The sequence below is a fragment of the Lates calcarifer genome, linkage group LG16_LG22 (assembly GCF_001640805.2).
Source record: "Lates calcarifer isolate ASB-BC8 linkage group LG16_LG22, TLL_Latcal_v3, whole genome shotgun sequence".
Taxonomy (NCBI): domain Eukaryota; kingdom Metazoa; phylum Chordata; class Actinopteri; family Centropomidae; genus Lates; species Lates calcarifer.
This window is the reverse complement of record NC_066848.1, coordinates 6,209,661-6,233,221: the sequence shown is the minus strand read 5'-3', so window position 1 is coordinate 6,233,221 and position 23,561 is coordinate 6,209,661. Positions and strand designations below refer to the sequence as shown.

At 37.0% G+C, this 23,561-nt stretch overlaps 1 protein-coding gene across 1 annotated transcript in view; it reads right to left on the bottom strand.

The window, feature by feature from the left end:
* Positions 1–679: 679 nt before the first annotated feature.
* Positions 680–23,561, bottom strand: part of lmbrd1 (LMBR1 domain containing 1) — a 50,428-nt gene continuing 27,546 nt past the window's right edge. The window contains exons 8-16 of the mRNA XM_018693244.2: positions 20,821–20,946; positions 19,983–20,135; positions 16,298–16,362; positions 15,833–15,935; positions 14,123–14,227; positions 13,883–14,032; positions 12,823–12,904; positions 2,672–2,763; positions 680–2,211 (exon numbers count right to left, since the gene is read on the bottom strand). Of these exons, the coding sequence (XP_018548760.1) occupies positions 2,101–2,211; positions 2,672–2,763; positions 12,823–12,904; positions 13,883–14,032; positions 14,123–14,227; positions 15,833–15,935; positions 16,298–16,362; positions 19,983–20,135; positions 20,821–20,946 (987 nt within the window). The 3' untranslated portion in view covers positions 680–2,100. The remainder of the gene's footprint in view (positions 2,212–2,671; positions 2,764–12,822; positions 12,905–13,882; positions 14,033–14,122; positions 14,228–15,832; positions 15,936–16,297; positions 16,363–19,982; positions 20,136–20,820; positions 20,947–23,561) is intronic.

Sequence of the window (23,561 nt, the reverse complement as noted above, 5' to 3'; positions counted from 1 at the left end):
TAACTGTCAGTTTAATTTAATACACATCCTTATTACTCTAAAACTTGTTTGCGAGTCAAAGCCTCAGCTCTGAGCAGAAGAGTATACTTTTCTCACTCAAAGAATTACTGATTGTGGTTATGAACTGTGCAGCTCCTAAACAGATTTAGCAGATTCTGACCACATTATGGTTATAGTTTTGTCACAGCACTCGTTACAGTCAGGGATTAATCAAGATAAATACTGCACGAAAAAGAATAATGTTATTTTATCTTCATCACAAATTTTGCACTAGAGACAGATATTTCATAAGACTCAAGAGAGACCACACAGCCAATATGTTTCATTGACAGAAATATGAGGAATGATGAGATGTTTCATGGGGTTGTATTTAATAGCAGGAACTGACAGGTAATGAAAATGGCCACGGATGGTTTCGACTCAAACTGGCTCACTTGCTGAAAAGATTCTCCCCAAACTGCTGGAAGAAAAAGTCTCAACCTCAGAAAAGGACTCAGACTCTTGGCTTCATAAAGAAGAATTGTAGAACTTAACTCATTCTGAAACTTTGAAAGGATGAAATGGCTGAGGGTTAGCAAGTAGTTAATTAGACATGTAGTACCATGTACTCTGTTAGTCGCAGGGGTGAAAAGAAGGGTTGGAGATATTTGGAACTAGAAGGATATGTATTTCCTTAGTGTGTTTAAAATTGTTTTATTTCTTTAAATACAGGTATCATTCATCACAACTTCCACAACAGCATGCAGCCCACTGTGATCATCATGTAACCACATTTCCAGCTGCTGTCTCCACTGATTCTCAGTGACAGTAACCCAGACTAATATCTCAACGCAATAAAGAAAAAGTAAGATTCAGGCTGATTTCCATGATGCTAACTTAGGGTAGCATATATAGTAGTGTGTGCCCATCATGGTACCATACATTCATGAGGCACTAACATTTGGTTTCCAAAGTTTTTTTAAAATGGCATTCATATTTATATTTTCTATTAATTTGTTAATTTTTAGTTACTCAACAATTTGTTTTCATTTTGACACAGATGGCTAAATACACTGGAAAAATATGACCAAAAAAGCCATTAATAGCTCTATGTCACAAGCCTGCTGCTGATAAACTCAAGAGTCCTGGCAAAAACGAGAAGTATCCTTAATTAAAAGAAAATTACACCCATATCTTTGATTAATGCTATTTTTGTTCCCTATCTGACTCACGTTCTTCCAACACAGAGAGCAAAAAGCTGATGAACCTATTTAATTAAAAACCAAGAATATCTGAAACCTTGAGAATACAACGGCTGCAATTGGTCCTTTACATTTCACACAGTGTAGGTATGCAAGTACAGTAGCAATTGCTTAAATAATGGTCTGATACTGCAAAGAACTAAATGCAGAAAGAAAAAGCAGCAAATCCACTAGCAATATATTCAACCTCAGACAAGAACAAGCAAAATAAACTTTGAAAATGTTACTGCTGTCAGCACTACTGAATCCTCTTTTTTATATCAATTAGTTTTTCAGAAAACAAGCAAGCAGAACAATTCATGTAGCCTCAACTGTTTTCAGTACTTCATCTTAAAAGGTATACTAAAGCCAACTATAGATATTGTCATAAAGTATCCATTTAAAGGGTCTAGAAAGTGCTTAGAGAGTGGAAAAAAACTGAGTTTATGTCTAAGCTCTGTCTCCAAATAAAGCTTAGACATAAAGTTTTGAAGCAGCATCTGACTCTGTCTCTGCTGCTGCAAAAGTGTGTGTCTCCTTCAGTAGATATATGACCAATTTGTGTCAACTACAAACTGTTGAGAAGTGAATTCTCCAGGTAGGATTGAGTTGGAGGACACTCCCAGAATCCCAAAGTCATCAATAATATCGACTGAGGAAGACACAACAATCAGTCTGAGCGGCCTCATTAAGTGGAGGGACGCATCAACTCAAAACAAGGCTGGAATCCACAAGACACCACTGCAATAACTCCTAAAAACCAATAAATTAAATTATGACGAATTACTGACAGTCATTTATTTGTTTAGGAAATTGTACTTTCTAGTCTCTTTAAGTTATGGTTGGCATATCTACAAACCCGATCAACGAATGCTGATTTTCAGTGCACATATTCATCATCACTTATGTCTGAGTCATCGGCCTCCACCTCTCCTTCGATTACAGACTTCTTCCCTCTGCAGCAGGACACCACCAGACCAATGAGGAAAGCCTAAAAATAATAACCAAAGCACACATTAGGAAATATTTCAGGAGGATCATTTGATAGAATGCATCATGAGCACCCAGGGAAGAGGCTATTAAATATTTTTTGCTGAGGAGATTAGCTGTGTGCAGTCTTGGAAAATCATTTTCCAGTAACCTTTTTCTGAATAGAAATTAAATTATGTGCTCCTGCTCTCACGCTCTTCCCCGAAGAAAATACTCTTTAACTAAATGAAATGTTTATTTTATAGATATTCTTGCAGTAAATGTTTTATTGTTCAAAAGATACAAAATAACTAAATGCACTGTTGTGATTCACATTTGCCAAAAGAGAGACAGTGAGTGAGTGAGTGAGTGAGAGTGAGAGAGAGAGAAAGAGATAGACCAAGTTGTTTGAGCTCCTTTGCCTCCAAGCACCCTTCCTTTAAATCAAGATCAGGTAATTTTATTTACATTCCTGGACTTACCCCAATAAAGGCCCAGTTACCAAAGTAGTAGATGGTACTAAAGAACCAGAACTTGTGGAGGAAAAGATAAGATCTTGTCACTGTGCACTGGTCTGAAAGGGACAGAGAAAACACAAGAACATTTTATTAAATCTGTTATAAGTGTGCACAAGTTAACACAAAAAAAGTACAATTAAAGACAAAGAGCATTCAAAAGTGAATAATTTAATCTGTACAATACCAGCATGTTCACTTCTGTATTCAACACCTGGTGGTTGATTGTTGATCATATTTTGAATCCAACAAGGTAGTTTCCACCAAGTATTTGTTTCACAGTGGAATAGCAATTTGTTTCCACTCCATTAGTATTTTTCAAGTAAAAAGTTTGTGCATGAGACAGATAAATAGATAAATATTTTCAAATAAAAAACAAGACATTAAAGTCTGGAAAAACTGTTGTTACTCAAGTGGCTTTAAAAACCCAAGAAACTGTCATGGACTTGTGCTATCTCAGCAGGATGCACAATTATTAATGTTGTTCCCAAAAAGCAGTAGAGTTTAAAATATTGTCACTGCATTGAGGCATAGAGGTTCATTATTCCCCTTCTTAGCTATTCCTTCAGCGGAAGGCTGAGGGATGTGGCTAAGACCTTTGGGAACAGCCAAGTAAGTAAACCTGAGTTTAGAATTTTTATAAACTCAAATTTAGTTTTGAATATATATTTTTCCATGGCTGGTATTCTTAGAAAACAGACATATGTGTAATTTTTAAGGATCAAAACTCAAAAAGATAGAAAAGGTATAATAAAATGAACATGCAATTTTGTAGGAAATAGTTTCAGCTTTGAAACCTGTGACAAGTATAGAATGAAAACTTAGTACTACAGTTTCCATAGAAAGATGGACTCTTTTCATTCATGCTCTTTTCCAACATAGGAGGTATTTTCACTGGGATCTGAATTCATAAATTTGCAGTAGTTGTATCTACTACAGATTTATTGATACAGAAATTCTTGACAGAGGGAAGGAAGGCAAGAAGGAATCATCATACAAAGTAGAAAAAAAAAAAAAAAAAAAGGATTCCTTCCACAACATGGCTGATGATTGAGGCAGAAGGTAGGAGAAGAGTAACTGGGAACAGGTAAAAAAGGAGTGAAAAAAGAGGAGAAATACAAGAGGTAACTTATCTGTGGTGTGGACTATGATCTGGAAAAATATAATGTGACATATCTATTGCTACAGTGTTTATAACTGCACGAGTGTAGCACTTACATCTTACATCTGTGTTTAAAAGGGGTACGTACACGCTTTAAAACCAAAAAACAGGCTATTACTACATGGAGCAGTGCCTCAGGAAATTTTGTCACTGTAACTAAAAAGGTCTTCAGAAAAGAGGAAAGCCATGTCACTGTCAATGTGAATAACCAATGGATAAAACTGGAATGATGTAACATTTAATGGAGGCTTGCATCAAATATATCCAGTATCACACATTGAAAAGGCAAAAGGTAAAAGCAAGGACATGCAAGACGACACCAACAAATTGTGAAGACAGTGAACCATAAGTTATGGGTTATGAAGGCAACCGCAATTCTCTGATAAGGTAGGAGAGATGCAACTTCACTTGGGACCCTCTCAGGTTTTCAAATTACATGAAGTGAAAATGAGACTGTAAAGTACTCACATACACAGATGATTAGTGTCCTTCAACATTCAATAAGATCTAAAGCAACATCCTTGTATATGTTGAGGCTCTTCCAACCTCAAAATATGCCCAAGCTATCTCATTGTTCCTTTTAATTAGTAAGACAGCCACATACAGAGATCTGAAATCAGTTTGCCTGTGCCTTTTGATAACCTTCAACTAAGTGCAGCCATAATCATGAATAAGCCAGTTTAGAGGACATATCTGTTCACCTGCAGTGTCCTTTTGTGTGGACTGGAAGTCCACCACAAAATTTTAAAAAGCTTCACACACCTGCTAACTGCATTTACCAAACAGCACATCATTAACTTTTCTTTTTTTTTAATCAAAGGAAACTTTCAAATTTCTCTCTTTTTGTTGATGTCATGAGGTGAATGCAAGGCGGAGTTTCCATAAATTATAAAAAGATGAAAGATGAAAGGAGTAAAAAAGCAATATGTTCCACAGTAGTTATCTATTTAATAAACCACTTTGAACCTGACACTTCTAATGCTGCCATTTTCAGGGAGCACATTATACAACCTCATTCTGTAGTGCTCCTCCAGAGCCATTTTTTTTTTTTTTTACTATGACCAAGGACAGCTCGATTGGTATTGACTGAGCACCGTGATCATTGACATGAACACATCAAAACCAAAAACCTGAGGAAAGGGAGTCATTTATTGCTTATAAAATCCAATTGGTTTCTTTGTCTGTGTTGCAGCTCTGTGCTTTATGCTGGTGACATTACCTTTGAGTCTTAGCTCTCCACTTGACAGATCTGATACTGCTATTGATCTGACTGGCACAGACGGCAGAAACAATACAAGAATTCTTAAGCTGAGTCATTCCCCTTTATGTGCATGAATGGGTATTGGCAGGCATGGGAAATGCTGATGACGTCAAATGTGGAAAGTGCCAATGATATGCGTGCAGTCTGTCTGGGTCTCTCCTCAGTGCTCCAGTTCTGTTTGTGTGAAAACACAGGAAGAAATGGAGGGGGGAAAATGGTTCCCTTCTGATCACATGAATTGATTAGCTTAGCACACTGGAGCAATAAAAAGACAAATATTTCAATACACTTTTAATCAGACTTCTGTAATGTCAACAGAGCAAGGCAAGGGAGAAAGTCCACAAAGCTTAAGTGAGGACGAAATGCACTGTCTGGCTATGTTAGGGAGCCATCTGGAGCATTAACGCTAACCCTGCTGAGCTGCTCCTATCACACTGTTTCTTACACAGATCTTCACACTGACTTGAACCCCATGAACAGTGCAATCAGACTTATACCAAGCTACATGACATCAAGGTCCACAGCAATAACTCAGTGTGGTTTGGAAATTATTCATTATAGTCAGTATTTTCAAAAGCTTAACCCTCTAGAGTGTTGAATCTAAAAAAAGGGAAGGGAAGAAAGGAAAATCCAGGTCTGTACTGTTTCATCTATAATGAAGATTTGATAGAGCGGACCCGCGGGAGCTTTGAGGGTGTACCAACAATCAGCTTTTGCTTCACCAGGATCAACAGATAATTGAAGAAGCAAGTCTATCTTCATCCCCATGACCCCACTCTTTTCCTCCCCTACCTCAGCCATCTGTAGCTCTCCAGCTGCTCACCCGAATTGCAGGGCTCCAAGTGGGACCTGCAGATGGTTCACAACAGTGGTCTGCCTAAATATATTATCATGTACGCCACTGACCTGCTTCACCTTGAAATCATTACCATTCCCTGATAAGAGCATGGGGCAGTGTGTGAGAGCAGGTAATTTCACCTTGACTCATGATACCCGGGTGAGTGCTGCCCTGTGTAGCATGATGCATTATGTATAACTTTCATCCCTGCGTTCAAACACAAATACATGCATAAAACCCTGGATGCGCACACACATCCACACGCTGTGTTCTTTGTGAAAGCCTCTCTATCAGCAAGCACTTGTGTACCTACACTGTATGCTTTTACTCTCTCTCCATCTAAAAAGCAATGGGGCACTTTCATTCCAATGTCCTCTGAGGATGCTGATGTTCTTTCAACAGAACTATTTTCAAATCTCTGGCCTCTCCTATTAGTGTTGTCGATGAAAGTTCACCAAAAGCATCTTTTTCTCAGTGCAAAATTTTATTTATTTTTTATTCACTTGCAAAGAAAATCCATTTTAGTAGTGCTCACAAAACCTCCAGATGCAGACACAAAAGACAACATAAGAAGAAGTAACCTAACTTGACCTAACCTAAAACACTGATTATACTAACAGGAAGCCACAAGAAAAAATTGCAGCCATTTACAACCTGGATCTTGTTTTCTGTTATGAGTGCCTGTGAGTAAATTATTTTACTCACCCACATCATTTGATGATCTCAAGATGCAGCTGCATCTCTAAAACTGATTTCATCAGAAGTACTAATATAGGCCATAACACAATCATAGAAATTGTGAAAAGCCCTCCCATTATGGTTTCAGGGATCCTGACAGTTAGACATCCACTGTTCATTCTGTTTGTGGCTGGTTTTGGTCTCAACCAACACCTGAGGGAAAGAGCTGGCTCTTTAGCTAAATGCTCCATTATTTCACTCATCTAGGTGTTTTTTTAACCGTGAAGGTCTTTTGACACAGTTCCATGCAAACAGGTATTCTTTAAAAATGCATTTTCAAAGAATAGGTAAGTGGTGTCTGTGGATTACACGATGGACATTTTTCTTTCAGGAGAATAACTTTTGATTGACATATTCCATTGCAATGCAAATTGATGATGATCCCCTTGATGCAAAGAAAATTGCTATTAATTTGTGTTGGGGTTGAGGGAGTCTCCTGTTGCAAATTGCTCAGGCACCTGACATCTCAGACGCAACACATAAAATTATGACCATCTTCCCCCCTGAAGCTCTGTAAAACAATACTGTGGAAACTGGCAAGTTGCTAGGAAACAGACAGCAGTCCATAGTGTGAAAATGCTCCTTTGTATCAGAAGTTTCATCACTGGGATTCAAACTAGAAATAATGTGAAATGTCTTCCATGGTAAAAACTGGACCTCCTCACAGTTAAAATTCCCCCAGCAAGATATTTGTACAGGATGAGGTGGGCTTCAGGGGTCTTACACCATATTTTTTGTCTCTGACAGCATCAACCTTACAGGTGAAAAAGAACAAGAAAATCATCAGCAAAAAAAATGGAGCAATGACCCAGAGGGCATTTATTGGTAAATAGAGATATGGTGTCATTTGGGTTGGATTTATTGATTCTAAGTGTGAAATAAACTTTCCTTGTTGCAGAGAAAGTGTTTTTATACTATTGTCCTTAGGCTATTATACTAGTTTTTTGTTTTTTTTTTTTAAATATGCCTTTACACAATGCACTGGGGGTTTTCAGAGTCGAACTGAGTAAGGAGAGCTGTGAACAGAATGTCATTAAAATCAGTGGTTAGACTGTCAAGGGAACTAATCTAACCAATAATGGGGTTGCTGATGTAACAATGGAGGCGTTAACAGCAATAAACTATTAATTAGTTCATTTCTTTGGCGAGGGAGCGATCATTAGGGATGGACATGAAGACAGATAAATCTTTGATGAGAGCAGTCATAATGAAATAAAATCAAATGCATCAATAAATGGGATGAGGCAAATTTAAAGAGGTCTGATTGATTATTCACATTATTGAGATTCTGAACAATCAGACAACTGTCAGTTAGAAAAAGAACAAAACAACACTTCAAATGTAGGTCATCATATCATCCATCATTAAAAAAAAAAACAACTTCCAATTTTTATCCCACAAAGGCAGATGGTAGATGTAGATGAACTTAGATGCCAGTTTGAGTTTATGATCAAAGCAGCTCCCCCACCAGAAGTAGCAGCTTGAGCATCATGGTGATAAGAATGATTTGAAATAGCAGTCTCGTCTAACGCTGAGAATTCCTCAGGTTTCATCCAGGCCTCATGAAGCCATAAAAAAATAAAACTTAATTCATTAATAAAATTATGTATTGAAAGAACTTTAAAATAAAGTGATTTAATGTACTAAAACCAAACTTGAAGAGATTTAGTGCTGCAAGGGTCCAAGTTTGTGCCAACTGCTTGAGAGAGTATGAATATAAAATTAAATGGACGAAGATGAAACTTTTCCCTGATTAGCTGCTAAAGTAAAGAGGAAAGCAGTGTCAGTACTGTACAGAGGTCCTGATAGTAGAACTTTGAATAATGCACATAAGGAACTCAGATTCCACTTTTCCTGAAAAAACCTTCATAACCTGTGTTAAATCACATATTGAAAAAGACTTTAGGGTTCAGGTTGTCTGAGGCCATGGCAACTTGGATTCATTTTCCATTATCCTGAGTAAATGAGTAATGCTGCGGTAATGACCTTGGAATAGATAATGGAGAGCTTGGCACTGAGCACCTGCTCACCAAGATGTTAGTGTCATTACACCACTGTGACCAACTGGCCAATCAGTCACCAACTTGACTTCTACCCACGTTTGTCTCAGCTGCCTTTTGATCCAGTGTCACACTAAAGGTTATTACGAAGTGATGCCCTCCCTGTTCTGTGGTTGATGCTATTTTCTACCACAGTATATTCTCATTCTTATTTTTCACATCCACAGACAGGAGCCTGAAATTTAGAGACTAAATGAATGTCAATTCAAATCCATGTTTGTGAATCTCTTGGTCATGCTACAATGATATTTTTTTCCTTTCAGGAGGCATGGCATGAAGAATACTATTTCTGTGTTTACAAAAAAAAACCAATATAGCACACTGCCTGGTTTAATGCTGTGGCTTTGGATCTGATACAAATGTTGGAGCTTACTCGAATGCAACCAGCATTCAATACACAATATAGACTATGCCAACCTTCTGTAACAGATGTCTATGAAATAAGGGTTAGGGTCAAGGTTAGAGAATGTGAACAGTTGCTGTACACTGTATCCATGTTCACATTCTTCTTAGGTATTGTTGCGTTGCGTAAACACAACTGGACTATATATATATATATATATATATATATATATATATATATATATATGTAACATTACAAAAATGTTTTTCCCATTTATTACCAGCAGATCATCAGTTTTTGTCTAGTATATTGGGTCTATTTAAACATTGTGACTTTTCAGACTTCAGTTGTTCCAGTTGACACTCAGTACAAATGATCAAACATCACAGATTAGTGAAGTATGTTCAGATGAGCTGGTTGGTTTACTGACTGGCAAGTAGCCATTTACTCCATATCAAGGCTGGCTGAAGTTTTTTCTCCCTCCTTTAAGAAAAAAAGCTGATTGTGCAGATTAGGAAAGAAAGAGTTGTTCTCTTTCACCACACAAATGAAATATGTAACCTGTTACTTTCTACAGTATATCAGTTAGTAAGCCTCTGATTGTATTCCCCTTCAGTCGCATGTGTTGTCTCTGCTTGACACTTCCTCCTCCTCATGGTGGGTGGTACGGCTGTTATGAAAGTAGCAGCCATTTCCAAGATGGCAAAATAGGATCAGCTTCCCTAAGCTGGTCAAAAAGAGAGAAAAAATACTGCTGGCTTTTGTCCTAGTGACTCTGATGCCATGGCCTCTTCAGTATGACAAAACTGGAGAGCGCCAAAACCTTTCTGTAAATGTCCTCAGTAATTAACACTACATGGACAAATCAGATTTCTGGTCTTACCAACTGAGGGTCCTGTGGTGCCAGGAACACATTTGATTGTACCTCGCCTACTTAATCAAGTTCAACATCAAGAGATATCTATAACTTCTCTTCTAGTCAGATACAATACAACTTCCATGCTGCAATAAACAAAATGACAGAGTGGTGCAGAATCACGGGTGAATCTAGTCATGGAACAGGAAACAAATTATTTGTTTGAGGAAAAACAAACGACCAAACAAAGAAAAACTAATTAATTTCCACAATTCTGTCTGAATAATAATGTAAACAAGGGTATTATGGGGGATTGTCAGTTTATGTAATTACTGTATGTTGGCAGTATTGCCTTTATTGTCATTATCATACGTAAACATGGCTGGATTAATTAAATGCAAACTTATTAATCACTTAGGTTAATATGATCAAAAGCAACCAAACTATTTTTTTTTTCCCCACTTAAAATTTAGTTGATACTGTTGTAGTTGCACAGGTGACTTGATAGTCGTGTCCTGGAAGTTGCTCTCCATTAAGATATTATAAATATGCGAAAGCACTAATTTTATGTGTGATAAGAAGAGTTGACTGGACTGGTCACGACTGTTAATGTATTCAGCCAAATCATACCAGTTTCTAAATATACTTCAGCTTAGCCGTGGGCTTCTGGCCTTAAAAATAGCATCCCTGACCACTGACTGTCTTTTGTGCAAGGTGCCACTGATTCAGAACAGGGCTCAAAGTGGTGCACTTCTTTCAAATGTCAAAGGCATTAGTCCATTAGCACTTGCATGCTGTATAATCCTGATATAGTCACCAATATCCACTGAAGAAAGCCCTATCAGATATGCTAATCACTTCTGGTTCTTTCTTGATTTAGTTTGTGGTTCAGCAAATAACTCTAAAGATATCCCACAGGTGTCATTTCACTCAGGAGACTAGCTCCAGTCTCTGAAATGATTGTACTTAATAACAAAGATTTCTTTTTCAGTTCAGCTAATTTTTTCTATATAGAAACACTTAAATCAACAAACATTTGACACAGTTATAACCCTATAAGGCCTTTTTCTGTAACAGAACGGACAAATGGATGGATGGACAGACAGACAGAAAGATAGATTTACAGACCATTCTGAATTGAGGCATATGACATCTATAAGTTTTTCTTATCTTATAGAAATTGTGAACAAATGCAGCAATATCTTGTGCACATCTACCACCTCTTCCTATGCTATAACTGCAATGTAACTGGTACAACAACAAGAAGCAGCATCTTTGATGAGGTCTACAGTGGTTCAACATCAACTTTATAGGTTCCTTAAGACAGCTATCAGGTAATCAGTTTGGGTAAAGCCTATATGCTGCAATGTGTAAAAAAACAGTTAAGCTTTCCCACAAGTGGGAGAGAAGCTAAATGTTAAGTGTCTACATATCAGATTACTGTAAACAAATGATATCTGGCCTTTAATCTCTGCAGTTAATCTCCTGCATCTGCTTTATCTTTCTATTTTCTGCATGCCTTACCCTGTCTCAATGCATTTTGGTACTGTTGGATAAAGTGAAAATTATTCATGAAAAACAAGTCAATAATGTCTATCGTTGCCATCTTTGCTGTGTTTATATACCTCATTGTCATTCCAAAAATAAAAAAAAATAAAAAAAAAGAGAGAAACTGTAGTCAACCAGACTAAAAAAACAAACAAACAAACAAACAAAAAAATTGCTTTCAAATGACCTCATTGTCTTCCTGCAATCCCACATAAGAACAACTGAACAACACTACAATACTTGGCACAGTCAAAAGATACATTTACAATGGAATATATAACACTAGGATATATGAAATGTACTTAACTGACTATAAGAATTGTTCACTTCTTTTTTCTTCTGTTTTCACATGAACTTCATTTTTCAAAATAAATACTTGACATTTAAACCCAACAATGCTCATTAGTTACTCTAATTGCGATCCAATTCATCCATCTTCTGGGAGAGTATTTATCCTCCAACCTTGATTCATTTGAATAAAAAATTAATTATCCACTGCATTAACAGATCTCCCCTAACAAACACAAACATGCGCAAGAGCCCAAAGACTCCTACAGGTTAAAGATAGACTTATCTTTGTGGATAAACTCAGTCTGGATGTACAAGTGGTTGAATTGGGGGAAAACATGGGGGTGATATGTGAGATATGACAGGTATAACAAAAATTAAATTATGTTTATAATCTTCTTTGTTTCCTTTAAACCTTCACAGGATGGATAGTTAACATTACTTGTAAGTTGCTTTGTATAAGAGTGTCTGCCAAGCAAGTTAAATGTAAATCATCTATGATTGCTTATGCTCGGACTTCAGTATGACGTAACCGCTCAAAGAAAGAAAGAAATACACTTACATATAGAGTATCATGTATCCACATATGATACAATATACATATATCTATCTTATAACTATCTCTGGCTTTCAAATATAACAGTTGCATCATATCTTCTTCTTCTTCAGGCAAATGAATAAATTACCATGATAAAGCTCACTAGTATGATGTACATTCATACATTTGTGTTTTCATGGCTGATTTACTGTAATAAGCGTTGGCATGGAGACAGCAAGAGGCCATGTACTGCATTAGTAAATGTTTGTCCTTGGTATTATTCCCTCTAATGAATAATGAACGCTGATAAAGATTACTGAACTGTGTTCTACACGAGATGGCCGGGTTGTACACTGTCCTTTCCTTTCTTCTAGTATAGACTCGACTTGTGATGAATAAATCATTGATGATGTGTTGTATGTTCTTCCAACATCTCACTATTAGACCGGTGCTACCTTACTGCGTGAGCACAGATGACAGACTTACCCTCAGGCGCGTCAGCATCACAGATCCTTGTGGTGCCAAAAGTAGCATTCCCAGATGTAGGACCTGCTGAGGGCATCTGACTCTGATCAAAAAAAAAAACACAAGAGGCATGTATCTGTTTAGCAAAGAAACACCACAAACTACTTCATGCGGTACAAACAGATTTAGGCTTGAGAAGAAGGTACAGACCATAATCTCTGAAAATCTAAAATACATAACAGTAACAGCCTTTTACTCATAAATGATAAAATGATCTTAAGTTTTACAAAGTAACAGAAAAATCTTCAGGAGGTTTTCCAGAAGATGCTGGGAGTTTTTCCACAGAGAAATAGAATAAATAAACATCATTCAGATTTTAACAGAGCAACATATAGGATTTTCAGATTCCAGAAAACACAACCACAGACAAGTAGGATGTAATCTACAGTTATTTAAATCATTATTTCACTTAGAAGAACTTTAAAGATTACTAATGTATCTAAAGGGACTTAAGTTTAAGGTATTTAATATTAGCTACTATGTACGCCACAGTGTATATGCTTGGCTGGTATAAATAGCACCAAATGAGACAATATATTCAGATACTGTAGGTGAAAAGACAGCAGTTGATAGGAACAAGCCATGCTTACCCTGTGAGTCATACAGAGCTGGTTTTAAAAAGGTTTTTTCTCTCTTTTAAAAAAGAGGATGTTTCAGCAAACACAGAGTGGTTCATTTTAATTATGTTTAAAAGATCTTTTGAGACGAAGCACAGACACAAGGATGCATCTAAACCACATGCACACACCCACACAGAGAGAGAGAGGGGGGCAGGCTGTCAAACAACAGATCCACACATTATCCACACAGTCTAATACAGATAGACAGAATCCAAGAGGAACAACAGTCTAAAAGCCCTGCTACCAGACCGTAGAGACCATGCTGCTGCTGACACCCAGCTGAACCAAAGTGGTTTGAAACCACTGACTGACTGACAGACCCATTGTTAGAGCCCCATCGTCAAAGCTAGCTCTCATCAGCGAGACAAAACACACAGAAATTCACAAACACTTTTCCTCACCTGTACAAGATATTTCTGGCTGCCATACATAACGTATTGTGGGGCTAGGCTGTAAATCATGTAGCTGGTGTGAAGGACAATCAAGAGAAGAATCATACAGAGGAAGAGAAGAGCCTGGGGACGAGTTCTCTTTGGTCTTATTTTGTACAGCTGAAAAACAAAAAACAAGAAAATTTAATTTAAAAAAATGTTAATGTTCAATTTAATGGCACATTCATATTTTTATGCTAACATGCTTACCCTTATCCAGAAGAACCAGATGCCCATGTTACGAATGCCAGCCATGGATGTGAGTACAAAGTACATGGTGATGACTGTGATCAAGATATAATCCAGGGGAAAAACCTGTGATACCAAGGACAGAGGTCAGCTACATGTCTTACGTATACAAGTGACATATAAAGTCAGAATGTTTTCAGAGCTAAATGTTCAGGTTGGCTGCCTCTCAAGGATGCTTGGAGCTGTTAATGACCAACTATCATCAATACCACTTGGTCTAGCCTGATTAATCTAAGGCACATCTAAGCTGGCCACTGTGCAATGCATTGTCAAGACTGTTAAAGACCAACAACTGTATTCTAAACCTTTTCCTATTAATAAGTAAACAGATTACTTAAAGATGCAGCCTAGACATGAATGAACAGTGCATGCAACATATATTTATCGATTCTGTTCTGTAGGATGAGATATTCTGATTTAACCTCAAACCTGATCCCTACATCCCATTCATAGTATGGTATACTTAATTCCTTAAATACCAAGGTCATACTTCTAAACATTGCCTTAAGACATTTAATCAATACCACTATCTATGAAGCAATTATTTAATGGGCTGAGCTGTCAGTCATTTTTTCTCTAAAATCTATTGTACCATACTAAGTTTAACAGAATGTGCAGACCTGTGGCAATGACGTGGAGGAAAGAAGTAATGGCAGTGATTTTGCATTCTGTCAGTCTCAACAGTTCACTTTCAAAATCATTAAAATAAGGCTTTGGTAATTTAATAACACTGCATATATCTAGGTTTCCCAAATGTTAAAAATGTCAGTGGTTCATCTTTTAACAACCTGTGGCTTAAAGCCCCGGGCAATATCACATTAAAATTAAAAAGGGAGTAACTAACAAATAAAGGCTCTGATAGTGGCTGCTTTTTTTTCACAGAGAAATGTACATAATGGAACTTGACTGAATGCACAATATAAGCACCTCCTAAAGAGCATGCAGTGGTTTTAGATTAGTTTTAAAGCATTTTTACAAAATACATCACAAAGTAGTTCCTCTGAAAAAACATCACTATGGTTTAAAACTACAAATTTCTCAGGTATGCTAGGAGACCCTGGTGGTGTGGAACACAGCGCAAGATAATCATTGTTATTAACAAAGGTAGAAGGTAAGGGTTTCCTTTAGAGTGTAGCAACTATCCTTTAACATTGTCATTTCACCACTACTGTGCTTCTACTTAAAACTGTGCTAACTGTGCTGGTAATGTTGGATTTGCTATCAGCCCTGATCCAATGGAACATTTAATTATTCCAGAATAACTGGAGAATGCAAAATGCACTTGTAAGTATGGATTCATCGATGGGCAAATTTTTTGCAAATTTGTTATCGTATGGTATTTGGTCAAATATAAGTAGTGCCTATGAGATTGTATTTAAAAGTGACAACCCACTAATTGACATTGAAGTCAATTTGAGTCATTCAATGTATATAGCTTCTTTTGTAAATTAGATTTATTTATTTCATTTTTAGTTCACCTGCAGTATACTGAAGCACACGTATGTCATGTTTCAAACAATATTAACAGTGCATTTAAGAATAGCCAAGAATTAAGCTTTTAAATTATGCTTCATTTCAGTTAATGATGATGGAAACTAGAAAATATGGCTTTAAGCATAGCTTAATTGAGGATAATCATCTTTTAGACATGAGAGATGAGAGGATACTCACAGGTTGTAAGGCTAATAGAAGTTCATTCAGAGGATTGGTTAGGTTGGTGCCAAAGATTATGAACCCAGAGCTGATGCCAGCAGAGTGGAGAGCTTTATCCAGACTGAAACACACAGAACAAAAACTTTAACCCCTTGATGCCTGAATGTATTTACAATTGTATAAAAAAATTAATTATTTGTGTTTTTGCTTTCAAGTTGATGGTAAATTAAGTAGAGATTGTTAATTTGTCTATAGCACATAAAATAGATATACATTTAGGTATGACAATAGGCATTAATGGTAACCAATGGTAATTTTTTTATTGAAGCCACAAAATTGTTTACAATTATTTACACTATAACTAATTACAATTATATATAACTAGAACTGTCCATTTTTGTTGTACTGCCTGCCTTAAGAGACATAGATTGTAAGCTGCATTGTGTCAAGAATTATAGTGTTACAAGACATATCATGACTTACTTTGAAATGAGTAGGGCAACAGTGAACAGCAGAGCAACCAGAATAAAGAAAATGCCCAACAATATCTGCAAAAAAAAAACCCAAAATAAATACATTATGATAAAATATAGTGACAGCCTGGATATGCACTCATAGTGAACCCCATAAATGAACCTTGATAAAGACTAGGGTATGTTCTCAAAGGCATCAACTGCGTCTTCAGATATAACCTTTCTGTCATGTCTTTTGTCAAGGAGAGACCATATGGCTTGGCCAGCCGCAGTTTGGCACTTTTGCCTAAGGTGACAGGGGGAAGCAATGGCAAAGCCCAGACAGAGTAGGAAGGTTGCAACCAGGGAGGAAAAAGGTGGGTGGCAGCCAAAAAGGCAATAAAACCTATCAACTATTTTCCTTCAAGGGGGCTTTTATACTTATAGCTCATACCAGCCATAGCCAAGAAAAAAAGCCAATGAACACATATAACACAACAAAGTGCAATTAAAATATATTATGCTCCAGTGCTGTATGGCACAAAAACAAACAAAACATGGTATTTGGCCCCTGACCATTAGTTAACAAACTAATCACACAACTGTCCATGTCTCAGGATAAATGAGTGATCATACAAAACTGAATAAATTTTTAAAAAGTATAAAAGCATATTAATTTTTTCACTCTTGCATGTTAGAACCTCTGAGATATCCTTATCAGTGCTTATATACAAACCATTATGAGAAAATAAAGTAATTTACATTACAAAAAACAATCATTCAACCAAATTAGATTTGACAAACCATCTTTTAATGTAATTTCTCAATGATTGTCGCAAAGCATCAATTACAATCAAGAAACTAATGATCAAGACACTTTTTCATCATTATTGTTTATATTGCCTTGATATGAACAACAATTTAAGTTTGGTGGCCAGACGGAGGAAAAACACAGTCCTTCAAGTGTACTGATTAAACTGCCCTTATCTGGTAAACGAACCAAAAAAAGCCTAAAGAGGAGATGACCTAACTTTGCTGTTTGTTATGTGAATACACTTTGGCTATCAAAAAGTGAAATACTAAGGGGAAGCTATACCATTTGAAAAAAAGATTTAAAATCGTGAAATGGTGTGATTTATTTTTATATCTTAAATGAAAAGGTGGCATTGCTTTTCAACCATAAAACAGCTTGACAAACCTCTTTTTTTTACCTCTATCTTATGATCCAATTAAAACACAATAACTATTTTGTGAGGTCCAAGCACTTTCTAGCTGTACGTGTTCCACATGTTCAGCAAGTCATTTTCACCAACTACCAGGGTTGATAAAAGGGACAGCATGTGTTTGAGAAACAGTGGTATGACTGCTCTGGAGAAATCACAATCATTTGGCTTATCACTCTACACCAGTGCCTGAGTATACAGTAAATAAATCTCCCAACTCATTACTGTTTAAATTTGAGTCTAGGGACTGTCATTAGCAGCAACCCCCTTGGTTAAAGAGAAACTGTTACAGACACTGGTTTAAAATGTTTGGGCATGCCTGCAGCGCAGTAAAATACTGGAAAATGGATAGCAGTGGGAAAGTAAAATGTGAACTAGGAGAGTGATGTTGGGACGCATCCTGTCCTTAATACAGAAAATGTGATTAAACCAGTGGAACCCATTTTAACTGTGAATCGCCATTACTATATTGTGTACGAATGGAAAATAAGGGAATATGAATCAAGCAGATTATTATGTTGATGTAAGCACAATGTACATCCAATGTACATGGGATTAGGTCAAGGAAAATATGAATAGGAGGATGAGTATTGTGCTTTCACCTACAGCTGTGTTACCTGTGCTTTTTGTGTTGCACTTACTCTCAGCCCTGCTCCCTTGGAACAATAAATTATTCTTAGGTTATTGAAGAAAGTAAAATGATGCATATATAATGTACTTTTTTTGCTAAATTTGTTATCTCATGGTATTTAGTATGATACAAGTGGTACCTGAAAGGTTGTATTCAAAAGTAACAAACCACTATCTGAGATTAAAGGCAATAGGAGTCATTTAATGTATGTAGTTGCTTGTGTAATTGAGATTTTGTTACAATCAAGTTCACATGCAGTACACTGTGGCACACGTATGTCATGTTTCAAACACTATTATCAATGCATTTAAGAATAGCAAAGAAGAAAGGTTTTAAAATATACTTCATTTGCGTTAATAGTGATGGAAGCAAGAGAATATGGTTTTAAGCATAGCTTAATTGAGGATAATTATCTTTTTGACATGAAAGATGAGAGGATACTTAAGTATACTATTATGTTCACCTAAGGACAATGTACACCCAATGTACAAAGTGCAATGTACCTTGATGTGCATGAGGATTAGGTCAAGTAAAATTTGAACAGGAAGGTGTGGAGAGTATTGCAGTTAATCATTATAGTTGCATTTTGGCCAGTCCTATTACTCTTCTAATATCTGTTCTACAAGTAAAGCAAGACGTGTATGAATAATATTGGTGTCCATAAGGTGCAAAGAGATAAACTGCAAAACATAAATGCGTCATGGCTAATTATGTGCCTTTTTAAGTAGAATTTACCATTCAGAGAAAGAGTGTGGTTACCTTGTTTTCTAAAGGGTAACTAAATCTATAGTGCAATAAAATCAGTACAAGTAAAAATGTTTTTGGTTTGAGAATAGTGACAGCCATATTGATCAAAACAGCCATTATAATAATTAAAAATGCTGTTTATACCAGCTGACTGCAAAGATGCTAATGATCACAGCTGCTGCACCCTGCTAACCAAGTGGTTTGGGATAAGGATACAGTAACCTGTTAGGAGTCCCTATAGGACGTTCTTTTTCCACAATCTTGATGGTTTAAGCTGCACAAACTAATGTAGGAAACTGTGTAAAATGTCAGTTTATAACTGATATATGCAAAAGTATTTAATTTTGCAAGCTTATTTTCTGCTGGTCCTGTCTGTATAGGCTTTAGTCAGGGATCCCACTATTGTGCTGCACACTGAAAATCTTCAGTAAATGCTCACCAGTGCATCATCTCCAGATGTTTGTCTGCAATGAAAAGTGCCAGTGCAAGTGCCAAAAGGTAAAAATGTATTTAAGTCTTAAACAAGTGATGTTATACCCCCTCTCCTTTCCCAAACCCCTTGAACAAATCTGAATATTGGAGCAAAGATATCAAAATTCCATATATGAGGTCCAGGTATTGGTTGCCCAACCTGAAAAAGTAAAATCAAAGTGAAGTTTGTGGTTGCTTTGGTTTATCCCTGGGGAACCATGAGATCCTGCCTGAGAAATGTGAGACTCCCTGAGAGACTTCAGAGTAAATTAGGTGAAGAGACTACCCGTGGGAATCCTGTAAATATGCGGTTGTGTAAAGTAGAACTAAAAGTAAATCTAGAGCAGTTCAGATTAGAACTTGAGCACAAAGAAACAGTTTGGGAGAAAGACGCTTAAGCTAGTAAAAATGAGCAAAGGCATGATACTTGGCCGAACAAGAATCTTTAAATTACATTACAACTATTGCGAGGAAACATGGCTAATGCCTAATCTACCTCTGATCAAAAATCAATTAAAACAAGGCCATAACACAAAATTATGAATAATGATGTTGAAAGGATTTGCTTTTGTATGCACTACAGTCCATTCTGGACATATAATTTACTTCTGTGTATGGGAGCCAATTCCATAATGCAGACTCACCTTGAAAGGTCTGAGAGCACTGCCCACTTTAGTGCAGCAGTTCCTCTCTGCAATTTCCAGGTGTCTCCCCCTGCGCTGGAGGACCTGCAGTTTGCCCTCCAGCTCCTGCAGGTTGTGTCTGTCCCTTGAGGAAAGGGGACGTCCATCTTTACACTGGTGAGAAGACCAACAAACAACCAATCACATTTTTAAAAAATGCATATATTTACAACACACTCATTTACAAGTTGTAAATAAACATTTATACAATTGCAATTCCACTATTAAAAGAAACTCATTTGTGTGTGTCCTATATTGCACATTAGTCTTCCTTTATGACAACTGTATATGTAATCTATAATAGTCATACTTGATTTTCAGGAAATACATCGATGCAGGACACAGAGGAGGAATGAATGCACAGGTCTTTCGTATTCAACTTCATGTTGCTACTGGCAACTAATAGAAACTAATAGATGTCTTTGCTTGTGTTTCCCTGTTTGTGCTGCTTGTATTTGAGAGGTTAGTTGATATGGACAATGGTAACTATTAATAATTGCATGCAAAGACAGAGCGGCTAGGCAGAAAGATAAGGAGGAGGGACTGATCAGCTGGAGGCTATGCATATGTACTTTTGAATGAGCGCATGATTATACACTTTTTGCAGATTGTACTGAAGCATAAAAAAAGAAACAGCGTACTAGCATTTTTATTGATGTAACTTATTAATATAATTGTCTATGTTTTTTCATTTCTAGGTTTTGAAGTTATTCCATTATTTTTGGATAATTTGCAGTGCATTTAGCAGTGTGTTTATGTCAGGTCTTGCCAGTGCTTTGTGTGATTTTGTGAGACCAACCTTGGATTTCAGCTTTTCTATCTGATGTTCAACATCATCAATGTCCTCTGTGTTCTCAAGGCGTTCGTATACCACACTCCGTGTGCCTTTTATCAGATTTAAAGGCAATACAGACATACCATATGCCTGAAAGACAGTGCAAAACCACAATTATAATCACACATTATTGTCAGAGTGGGATGGCACATATGGCACGTGCATCCACCCACACATACCCACCCCTGCCTGATGACAAAACCATCACAATGTGGAACACAACAACAGTCATATGAGGGTAAACAAACACACATACAGCAAATCATATAGTTCCTGGCCTCTCAGGTTATATCATTTTTGGTGGAGGAAAAAAGATTAAAATGGTGGAATCTATAATTGTGCTGAGTTTTATTGGTGAATTTGCTGCAACCATTTTGTGTGGATATCACTGCCCTATATCATCCTGATGCAATTTACAGCTTAACAGTGCCCCCATGTGACAGCACTATCCTCTATCCAGGATTTGATGAAATTTTTATAAGTAGAACTTTAGGGAGAAAAATCTGGGTTAGAGGAGGAGACAACAAGGTGCCATCAATGTTGAATGTTTAAATGAATACACACATTTTTTGTTAAGAGTGCATACAATGTAGAAATAAAGATAAACAATAAGAGAGAGACATACATAAGGACATACAAAAACACATAAAGTGACAGCAAAGAGAGATAGAGAGAGAATATGTGCAAAAAATGTACAATTCACTTTTAGCTATCAGTGGGCCTCAATGTCCTGGAGGGATGTCTGAACTTTAATTAAAAATGAGGGACATCTCTAATACCATGAAACAGACCAATCAATACAAATGAAAATAACAGCAACAGGCCGATGCTTTCTTGCTCTCCCTAAGCCTTCTCGCTTTTACCAGATTGGAGGAGTGCCATTTTATGGGTTCATAATCAAACAAAGGGGCCCTCTGTGCTGTGATACTTTCAGCCCAGTCAAAAGATGCTGCCCTCTTTCTTCTATTTTTCAAGTGGAGAAACATCAGAGCCTATATTTTTCCAAAACAACTTTTACTAGTTTCTGAGTGTTAGGTAGCATTAAGAATGTCGCATGGGATACTAAGTCAGGCTAGACTATTATTAGTCTCTGCCGTGGATCTCTGCTATGGGCGAATGTCGCCTCCTGCAATGAATCATGGAGCTCTTAAGGCCGGAGCATGTCCCGAATATCAAACACACTCATAAAAGGAAAACCTGTCCCAGATCCCAAGAGAAACATTTCCCTTCCCCTCAAATGTGCAACTACATGGGAGAAATATAAAAGAAAAAAAAACACAGGTGTCCCTCTGCTGGGGTGTGTATTTTTAGTTCACACATAATCATGCGTGCTCATTAAAGTTATTTTAAACCATACTGTGGTCAATAATAACCTGAAATAGCTTGGAGCAGGGTGAGTGGGAATGTGCGTCTGTGTGAATATGTGTGTGCTGGTTGCGGGGGGAGTTACTGGCTGAAATCATTCACACAGAGTCATGTGACTGCTGAGTGGGAAGAGGGAGAACTAGGTGGACACAGGTCTCTTACACAAGCCTAGTCTTTGTTGCTCTTTCTACTTGTGATGGTGGAGCCAAAAGGGAGGAGGAAGAGGAGGTCCCCCCTACACTCTCAATACCTTTTGATAAAGAAGCCAATCCACTATAACACATCTAATTAAAACCAGCCACTATACAAGTTGGCTTTTAGATAATTCCATTTATTTTAAATAACCTGCATTTAAACATAGAAAACTTTACACATATGTATTCCCATTAAGCCTATTTGGCAGGACTGGTTTGGCTAATGCCATTTGATTAATAGGGCTGGTTGGGGCATTAAACAAGAAAAGCTCAGCACCTGATGCAGAACAGTCTTGATAGAGTGTCTTTGTCTGTACTGTAATGTGTGCTTTCCATATTTTCTGTGAATCCACATTAATCAGTCTGTAGAGTTGACGATTGACAATCAGATCGATTAACTGACAATTGAAGAGATAATCGCCACCAGCTGTCCCTGCCAATTTTAAGGTGTTTTTTAGGCAGTTCCATAAAATGTTTTAATTAATGGTTTAAAAATTCAAATCAGTCTGCTAGGGTATTTCAGTAGTAATTTCCTTAATATGTATTTTACATTCAGAACTAAAATGTAATTAAAAAAAAATAGCCTAAGCTCTGCACCCTCTAGCTCATTTTTTGTATGTTGGTGCATTTGCATATGTTAAAAGAAGTAGTTCCACAAGCAGCAGATGCCACCACTCAACTCTCTCTGGTCATTTATTTTATGTGACCAAGTCATATTTTAAGAGACAGAAGAATAACCAGGTGTAAAACTATGATAAATGTGACATTAATGAGCCAAAGCCCTACTTATTAATTTTGTTTAGTTTATTTAATCAGTAGTGACAATGTCAGCCATCTCAAATGGTGGCAGTGTGTCTTTTCCATAGTCAACATCACTGAATCTTTTGGAAATTTCTTTTCGAAAAAAGCATGTTGCTCCATGACCACTCTCCAGTCTATTAAACACACTGACAGCATGTTTAAGGCAAAGTGTGAGGTTGTGGATGAAAACAACTAAAAAAGGAGCAGGCCAAAAAGAGTGATTGGGATTGCTAAGAAAGTAAAGGGGCCAGGTGTATGGCTGCTTGCTTGTTACCATCCTCCTGTTGCACACTGTTCCCCCACACTGGCCCCAAGCTGAAATGAGAACCTCTTCAACAGCAGTCA